Raw genomic sequence first — 10,426 nt, forward strand, 5'->3', positions numbered from 1 at the left:
TAGGCACCGATTGTTCACCAGTTTCTTTCGTGTAAATCAAACCGATGTTCTGTTCTTTTATTGATGAAGCCGCAATGGCGAAAGGTTGTCTGAAATATAAAGTTTATTATTATTATATAGAGGGTAAAAGTAATTTTATTTTTTTACTAACTTTATTGCCAAAATGTTTTTTTGTGATAACACACTTCGTCTGCACTTGAGCTCTTCATATGGAATCGGGGGTTCTCGTGATCCTTCTTCATTCACCATACTGAGATCTACTTGATCACTGTCCTCTTTAATAAAATCATCCCATCTCTTCCTCTACACCACCTGCCTTGCACTTTCCTCTCTGTTGACCATTTAACCAAACTGTCCTCACCCATCCTTTGCGAATGTCCAAACCACCTCAATCTTAATTTCTACACTTTCTCTCCTGTGCTAAAACCTTCACCTCTTGTATAGTTTCTGTACTTAGCTTATGACCTCTCAACGTCACACCTCTAATGCATCTCAACCACTACCAACCTTTCCTCCACTATCCAAGTCTCTAATCCGAATAAAAAGAGCTGATCTGACCATAGTTTTGTACAAAAGGTTCTTGAGTTTCTATGGCAATCGTCTATCACGTACCATCCCTGCAATTTTCTGCCACGCCCACTTACATTTTGTAACACATTTGGAAACCAAAATATTGGAATTACCAACTAGTAAGATACTTAGATTCTTATGATCCACGATAAAAATATTCATGATTGTTTATTAATTGGAAAACAGTCACAGGGATAACTTATGTGGGAAAACTATACAAAAAAATGTCCTATGTGTAATAGTTTTTGTTGTTTTTTAAGTTATTTGGATATTTTACTAACGTTATACACAGTTTCATTATGTCCAGCTAGCGAGGGTATCAAGCCTTGTTTACGTGTAAGTGACTGATAATTATTTTTAGAATAGCTCCTGATTTTTAAAAACCTCTTCGTAAATTGCTTGAACGATTAAGTTATTTTTTTCAGCTACACAATCGGTTATCTGCGTCACAGATTGTTAGTGGTGCAAGTCAGTTAACTTATCATTGAGTTACAACACTAAAACCCGGGATTCGATTCCCTCGGTGTGGACAGATAACCGATTGTATAGCCTTGCGCTAAAACAACAACTTATGTTGTTTCGGCTTAAACACCATTTCCAACCTGGTGAAACATGATTACAGTTCATTACACTTTTCATAAGACTTCAGTATTAGGTCTATTATATTTTCATAACACTACATTGTTTATTCAGTCCAGTAGGGTTTTAAAATATCTATTCTTTTTTTTAACACTACGCTTCGCTAAGTTTACTTAGCATCATCAGGTGGCTTGCTTATTTGACAAGTTATTCGCAAATTATTTTTCATTGTTCTGATTGTCCTTAAAGATATTTAAAATCTATCAGAAAAAACTATGAGTTATAAAATGAAAAAATCTGTCTGCTCGTCAGTTTTCACTATACATATTTATATACATATATGTATACACGCATTTATGCGCGCGTTTAACTAACGGAAAAGACAATGAATCTCGTGAAGAACAAATTTGTTTATATAAGAGTGTATATATTTCTGTATTTCCAATTTTTACAAGTCATAAAACTAGCGAGACAATCAAATTACATCTTTTGTGCACAGTTTTCCGTCTAAAATATCTGCGTTAACTTTCTTCTTTCTTACCATAAATGTCAGTGTTCTGGTCTTCTTCAATTTGCTTCCGGTTTATATCAAAACTGTTCTACTATATGTAGTTTTGCATTTCAACAACTTCCACATCTTGGGAACCTTTTTTATTAATATTCATAGCTTGTGTTTAGTTTTAAAAGGAAAAAACCTTCCTCAACTGGGGTGTTAGTATCCCTTTCGCCCCTTTTTAACTAAAGTGGGCTTTTAATCACTGTATTGACAAGGTTGAGAACCACTAGAACCACAGTTTAATGTAATGGCAAACGGTATGTCTAATAGTTCGTTGTTGTTGTTTTTTTAAGTTATCTGTGACTCTACTTCATAATTAAACATTTCTTCAAATATTCATGTACACTTTTACTCCATTATTTACTGCGTCATATCCGGACAATCGCTCACTTAAATAGAGCGAACTGAAAAACCATAAATTGCGCTTATATATGTGGAAAGCATGTTTAAAAGATGTAAAAAACAGCCTCAAATGTCATCAAAATGCAACATTTTTAATGGAAAACTAAACAATTTTTCCGAGAAGGCATGTTGTCAGAATCCTCGGTATGGCTACAACACTCATTTCCTTTTTACTCAAAGAGAAAAGCAGCTCTCCTTCCCCACTTTTTAGATTTCTGACTACCCCCCCGATATAAAGAAAATATCCAGGTTATAACATTGTGAAATAAGTAGTCTGCTTTACCAGGTCTGCGAAATCATGCGTCGCAAGCACCAATTTATTTCAATTTATTTATTTTAACACAGTCTCAAGGAGAAGAATTTGGTCACAAGTTTTATTTTTTAAAACACTATATTTATGTCAGCTTCTTAAAATATGTTTTAATTATGTGAGTAAATGAAAAAAAAAAGTTAAGATTTTAGATCAGGAATCAAACAAGATATTCTGATGTTGTTGTTTTTTAAATCCATCACATACGTGGCGATTCGAGTGGTCTTGACCCCATTCTCAAAAAAACTGATGCTTGGTCCATCATTTTCAAACGGTTGAGGGACCCTAGCCCACCTAAATATTTTGAGAAGATGTCCAACGGTAGAGTAAGAAGACAGAAAAAAATGCTTCTTATCTTAGATTCATTCCTCACATATGCATAGCGATAGGTTTAAAACAACGAACTAATCTATTGTAGCCTTCAAATAACTGCACAACGGTAATCGTCCAACTTAGCTACAACAGATTAATAGTAACTCACAACAATGTCTACCAAAAATTAAATATCGTGGTCAACTTTACCGTGGAAAATGTTTCTGAAGTAAATACAACTGTTTCAACCTATTGTTGTTGATCATACATTGCCTGAAGATCGTCTGCTCCTCTGGGCTGAAACGTCGCACTTTTAATTGCTTGAAAAAAACATTTCCTCTCTAAACCTAATCATTAAATTGCCTAGTGGCTCTTCACCTCTTAATACTTCCGCCAGAGAATTTTAACATTCGAGGCACTGATCAAACTACTAAACAGGGCTAGAAATTTCAATATTTAATCTGAACAAGAACACTAAAAATTATGTTTTATGACAGAAGGGAATTACCATGACCGAACATGTACTGGCCGATTTATAACACTCAGGCCTATCCAAACAGTTTAAATGTACTTGTATCAGTCATCACTTTGTTAAAGCTTGAACGTCCTTTAAATCTAAATTCCTATCGAGAAGAATCAGACTCTCAACAAAACCTTTTGGGTCCAGGGGCTCCCCGGCTTTCCGATGACCTCGCAGCCACCCCAATCAAGATTTCACTCAACCATTTCTGCAACAACGGTACAATGCTACACGTTGTCCATACAGACGTTGCATCTTTTAAATGTTTTATGTTTGAAGCATGGTTTATTCTTGGATAACACTTAGCTATGTGATATCACAAAGAGATGTTTTAAAGCCTGTGTTCTGGTCACTGATCTTTATACTGAACTTGACTTGGTATTAATAATGCTTGGAGACGGCTTGAATGGGTAATGAAGAAAAACTTTAATATAAGTTTAATAGCAAATGATAACAGCTGATGATGACAAAACGTTGTCGAAACATTGTACATTTGCTGTTAAACTTATATTAAAGTTTTTCTTCATTACCCATTCAAGACGTCTACGAGCGTTATTAGTCTCAAAGTGAGTTCCTCGTCATCGAATTAGACTTGCCATTGACCCTTTCATGTGACGTCACCGGAAGTTATAACGAGACGTTCTTATTGGTACTTTGATATATTTTCAGCTGCCAAGACGTTGTGTAGAGTTTCAAGTTGTAGCATGGAAGTGTAACAACAGACCTGTTTCATTTCACTGGCAACTTCGTCCCGTGAGTAAATGAATACGAATTGACATGCCACTACCAACATATTATAACATTATCAGAAATACTAAATTAAGGTCTAATGGAAGTAACGATACTTAACTGGGACGAACTTCAACTTTTTTGAGCACACATAACTTTAGTTTTTAAGCTCGGAGTTTCCTTTTAATTTTATCATGATATAGTAGTTGTCAAATCAACCGATTTCATTATTATATTCAAATTTCATACAACTTCCCATAGAGACAACCCAATCTGTTGAAAAAATTGATTGTAAATATTAGGAGAGATAACTGGTATCCAACAAAAGTCTCCAGGTTGTGCTTTGAACATTTTCAAGAAGCGTGTTTTGATAGAAAAAGTCAAAATGTTCGTCTAAGAAATAATGCTTTGCTCGCTGTATTTTCATTTCTTGAGCATCTACAAAAGGTATATTATCATCATGACTTAGAGTATGCTGTACTAATTATTTAAATATTTCTTTAGTTAAGTTCTCATTAAGAGAAAACTTCTGATGATTTTTTGTTGTCTATTTTGTTTGAATTCGTTATATTACATAAAGTTTTTATTACAAAATAAGTAAATGAAATAAATTTAATATTTCCAAACCTCTTCCAGCCATATATTCACAAATAAAGTTATGCCTTCATATAAAGGTACAATATTAGTGTCACTTCATATATTCAAACAACATGTGTTTCATATTACATACATACATAAATACACAGACCCTGGGCCTATAGTAACAATATAGTTTGTGTTAAGTATGTCAATCATGGCCTGTAACTACAGGTTTTCAGCTAAATTGAGCAATCAGCATTTTTTCTTTCTTTTTTTTTTCCCCCACTGCAAATTTTCTCAGGATCAAATATTAGCTAAATATGTGTGAATGAAAATAAGAATTACCACAACAGCAGTTAAAAATTAGTCTTAACTAATGCTTTGTTGGTTTGCATTAGTTACAGCAATTCTAATGCTCACCCATACGAAGAAACTAAAAAATCATTTTCACTGACAATCAGCTCATTTCTTTAAGGCAAAATAAAATACAATAAACATTTCTAGAGTATAAACATCCAAAATATATTTGAATGGCATTAGGTAGATATAAGTGAGGACAAAAATATATATATATACACTCATAAAAAAAAATCTTGGAAAAGAACACAGCAAACTATATATGTATATATGCATAACTACTGAATCATATACATGTATTTCATATACTGAAAGGTTTCTCAACATCATTATCCGGTGTAATGAAAAACTGAAATGAAAGTGATGTTATGGTAAGAAAGACCCCTTTAAATATTCATTTGAAACAACCAACCATTTAACTATTAAGATAACTATAAAGGCTTAAATAATACACTTCATATGCAAATGTCAGATCAATATATATATATATATATATATTAACCATGGTAATTTAATTTTCGTCAGTTTTAAAACCATATTAAGCCAGTTTTGAAATCTGTAAGAGGTTAACATAAAACCACAGTGTTAGAGAATGGAAAATAAAATTTTAAAACTGATATTCCTTTAGAATTAATCATAACATTATTCTAGCATTACTTTGTTAAAAATGAGAACTGGTTTCTATTTTGTTCTTCAGATGTTAAGGAGAATTTTAGTAAAAATAGTATGTGTGTGTATGGTTGTTAGGTATGAGGATATTGTGGATAAGGTATTTGTTTAATGAGAAATGTACTGGTCCAAATTAGCTAAAATAATAAACAGGCATCCTTCAAATACCTCATGAAAACTGTGGTTCTCAATCTTTTTTTTCCAACCAAGGACCAGTTAGTTCCATTCCCAAAATTTCACAGACCTTTTTTGTACAATATTAAATTTATAAGGTACTATTATATTACACTGTAAAACAATATACTTCAGTACTTATACTTTAATACACTATTTTTTCCAACCATATTGAGGACTGGCTGGGCTTTCTGAAAAGCAGACATACAATTTCTCTATATTTGTTTAATGTTAAAAAAATGCTACAAATGTTCAACAATACAAGAAACTTCCACTGATAATGTAAACCTATAAATGAACGAGACAAAAAAAAAAAATTGTTTTTATTACCAATGCATGCAATAACCACTATTTAATTAATATATTTACAATAAACAAATTAAGGAATCAACCACCATGCAAGTATCATATGAAAGTCAAAAACTAAAACCCTTACCAAAATACCAGTGTTCATCGTAACACAGGGAACATTCTTCAACATTTACCAAAACACATACCTTATATTAATAACAATTTCTTATTAAATGTTTCTGATTACAACAGCAAAGGTTCAGATTTCCTTTACTCATAAAAATATTTTTTCTCTGTTGGTGCTGCATATGTGAACTTCAAATGCACAAAGTATTTTAAGTGTAATATATTAGTAAAGCAACTTTTCCTTCAATCTCCGTACCACTATCAGCAATTAGTATCTCTTAATGAAATATCACTTGGAAACTGTCAACTACAGACTTTTGGCAATAATCAAAGAAAAGTGTTTCTGCTTTGAACAAGATTTCCTCAAGACTTGAATAACGAGTAAGTTTAGCTATACATTTAAACATTTCTACTGCATCCCTACATTTCAGGATGCGATTGCGTTGACTCACTAAAATAGCAACACAGACAAATAAGTCAAAAGTGAGTCGTAGATCAAGACCTCTATCAAGACAACACACAAGTTCTTTTTCTTTTTCAAAACTTTTTCTTCTTTTATGAACTCTGACTTTTTCTGCCTCAAGAGATGACATTTCCAGAAAATGGCTGCTTAGAATTTCAAAAAGTCTAAGTCCTTCTTCAAATTCAAATTCTCGTTTGAAGCCAACTAGCAACCACCTGTGACAAAATGTTAATTTTCCCAAATCACACGAGTCTATATATGAATACAAATAAGGGTCGTAATTTCAAGCAAATTATTTAAAAGATCAATCTTATGCACCATACCTTCTTCCTGAAAATCTGCAGAGACACTTTCTACATATCTGGTGAAACACCAGTAAGCTTCTACTTCAGTTTTTAGAACCACCAGAAATCGGCTGAGTATGTCATTCATCCCTTGAGTGTAACCAATTTCTTCGTGAGAAAAGATAAAAGTTGTTAAAATGTCTTTCAATACAAAGAGATTTGGATTATTTTTTCCTTTGAAATATTTCTGGTCTCTGTCAGTACGTGTAACATCTTTATTTATCATTCTGATATCTTCGTCCAGTCTTTCTGCTTTCGGTTTAAGTCTCACAGCCTTAACCTCAGCAAGAAACTTTATACTTGTTATCAGTTGTTTTGTTTCATCTTTTGCAGAGTCTGAAAACTCAGCAACTGATTCTTTCACAGTTGTAAACTTGTAATTTTGAGAATCTGCAATATCATCATGATCGTAACTGTCTGACATAGGAGATAAATCAATCGAGTTATTTTCCCTAATAAATTCTGCTGTGCGTTTCTTTAAAGCCTGGTACTGAAGGCAGTGATCGATATAAATCACTTCTCTTTCTCTCCTGGTTGAATGAAAAGGGAAAAAGCCAAAAAGAAATTTCCAAATATCGCTTCTGATGTCAGATTTTATGCCACGCCTAAACACTATTTGTCGCAACTTGTGGTCATCTACTATCCTACCATCTTCATCCAACAAGCGTTCGTACTCTTCCGAGGTCAGTGGCTCACGAACATCACGAAACAATTCTGACTTGGAAGTTCTTTGTAATAAAAGCTGCTCTTTATGATCAGGAAGGCTGACGGTAGGGCTAGAATCTTTGGGTACGGTCAAAAGTTTATGCTTTTCCACCTTATTTTCTCTTTGAAGGGAGACACTTCCTGTGCAGTTAATTTTAATAAACTCATCACTGTCATTTCTAATAAGTGACATACAGAAATAAATAAATGATGAGAAGCAGAAACTTAGTATAGATCTGGCTTATAAAACAAGGTTCACAAACAACGTAATAATAGCTTGAATAACTTATTTCCCTGCCAAGCTACACCTACCTCTAATATTTACTAAACCACCTGTTTCTATCTTTGATGATACTATTTGTTGACGAAACACCTTGGCCTGCTTGCCAGACACGGGACCATCTCAGATTCTACTCATGTTGAAACCATTTCTGAATTTAATTTATAAAAGTATTTTACAAGAAAAATATTTATATTTCATCTACTTATGTACGAGATATTAAGTAAACACATTTATGTTCTTGAAATGCAATACCCATATCATAAAAAAATACTAATATTTAAATATTGGATTGTACCACTTTTACCGATTGTGATAAGCATTTTGACTTTCACCACATGGCGCCCTTCCTTCACGTGATACATAACTAGCGCTCTCTAGTGTTTACGATTGTAGTTTCGATTTTGTAGAAAATTTATATTTGGATTTGTTTTAGCGCTAAGCTACACAGTAGGCTATTCTGCTTTGTCCACCACAGGGAATTAAACCCCAGAGTGTAGTGTTGTAAGTCCATAAACATACTGCTGACAAATTGTGGGCATATTTGGATTTAAAACTGATAAATCCAACTACATAAATAAGAGAAATAACTGACAGTCAAGTGCTCTTGAGATTTGTTTAGAGTGCACGAACAGATATAGGCTTATTTATGAAGGTTTAGAATCAGTCGTTTTCATTTCAAAATAAAAATTTATAAAATACTCCAATTTTCATAACGAAGTTACAAACAAATATTTGTATCTGGGTATATAGTAGAATCATAACTTTTGAATTATACGTGATGAAGACAAAGGAGGGATGCTAAAACGTTCAAAGTGTTACACTTGTTAAGGAAGAACTAACTCCTTTGAATTCTCATTGATTCACTACTCAAATTAAAACGTTTACATTAACTCACTGCTTACTTCTATGAACCGCTATGCTGCGGCTAAAAAAAACCGTAAATGTTCACCGCAAAAATTTCCAACTGAGTGTTTGGAAAGGAAGGCTCGCAACGTCCTTTCATCCTTCAGACGTATTAGAACTCTCAGAGGTCATATCCAGTCCTGCCAACTGAAATCTTCTAGGCTAGTAATTCTCAAACTTTGTTATTCACGAACAACCAGAAATATATATACATACCTTCGTACCATGATGGGATCTATACACTATTCCACTGCTTCGTTTCTTTAATAACGGAACTTTTTCCGCATCACGTAGGAAGAAGCTACAGACCACTGATGGTTCGCGAACCACAGATTGAAAATCGCTGTTTTAAACTTTTCATCTAATAGCAGTAACCGATCTAACTTTATTTCTAGCTATATTTTCATTGCTTTAACTTAGATGGCGCATGAGGTGAAGATCTAGTAACTCAAAGAAGTATCTAGATGAGTACATTAGTTATAAATACCAGTAAGCAGTGAGTTAATGTCAAAGTATTAATTTGAGTAGTGAATGAGAATTTAATGAAGTTCTTAAATCAGTATTAATTATCGTATACATTCAGTTACTCGATCGACTAATAAAATTGTACAACAAAGTTTATTTGGACGTTAGTCGTAACACCATTAGTGAGTAAATTTCTGTATAAAGTGAAACATTATTTGTGAACTTAGGCCTACAACTGTATACAAGTGATTGTAGCTCTTAGGAAACACTAAATAAATAAATTAAGTTGTTATTGTTACGTGGACTGGATGTCATATTATTTTCACCAAATAATCTAAAAAAACCCGCCAAACGACAGAATACGTCCAACAATATGTATGAGGGCAGACAAACATTTACTACTAGAAGCTGAGAAATAACCTCAACTGTAGGATACAACATATCAAGAATATAAGAACGCTTGAAAGAAGCGTGAAAGAATGGGGGGCATGGAGCTATGGTGGATGTGCCAGGTAAACAATTTATTAACTTATTGAAAGCCTAATCTTAGCATTCTATGTATATGATTCTAGAGAGTAGTTTGTTTGTTTTAGCGTAAAGCCACGTTCGAATTTAGGCGATGTAAGTTCGTAAACTTACCGCTGACCCACCTGGGGTCTCTAGTAAGCAGTTTTGATATGTTTATTTAGACGGTTATATATATGACAGCTTACATGGTGTGCGGATTTAATCAGTTATACGAGTATAAATAAAACTAGATAAGCACAAAAGCATGGATATGTGCACGATTGATTGTCACGTATGTAACCAGAAATAAATACATGGCAAATGCAGACGTACAGATGTGCATACGTTCATAAATACTGTTACGTCTCCGTTTGTTAATTAACTTTCCGTAACTTCGTTCCGACGAAACTTAAGCGACACAAGTTCTTTACTTAATAAAAACTGGTTTATTCTTTCCGAATATAACTTTACCGATACATTCAACTTCAACAATCGCGCTAAACAAACGCTATAACAATGAACGTGCTCAATAATACTTCTGACTGCAGATCAATTACTCACTGTCTATCCACACATTACATT

The 10,426-nt window shown here is 33.4% G+C and overlaps 1 protein-coding gene across 1 annotated transcript in view; it reads right to left on the bottom strand.

Moving 5' to 3' along the window:
* Nucleotides 1-6,452: 6,452 nt before the first annotated feature.
* Nucleotides 6,453-10,426, bottom strand: part of LOC106473560 (TBC1 domain family member 15-like) — an 18,333-nt gene continuing 14,359 nt past the window's right edge. The window contains exons 3-4 of the mRNA XM_013934245.1: nucleotides 6,961-7,865; nucleotides 6,453-6,889 (exon numbers count right to left, since the gene is read on the bottom strand). Of these exons, the coding sequence (XP_013789699.1) occupies nucleotides 6,453-6,889; nucleotides 6,961-7,865 (1,342 nt within the window). The remainder of the gene's footprint in view (nucleotides 6,890-6,960; nucleotides 7,866-10,426) is intronic.

This window comes from Limulus polyphemus, unplaced genomic scaffold (assembly GCF_000517525.1).
Source record: "Limulus polyphemus unplaced genomic scaffold, Limulus_polyphemus-2.1.2 Scaffold6275, whole genome shotgun sequence".
Taxonomy (NCBI): Eukaryota; Metazoa; Arthropoda; class Merostomata; order Xiphosura; family Limulidae; genus Limulus; species Limulus polyphemus.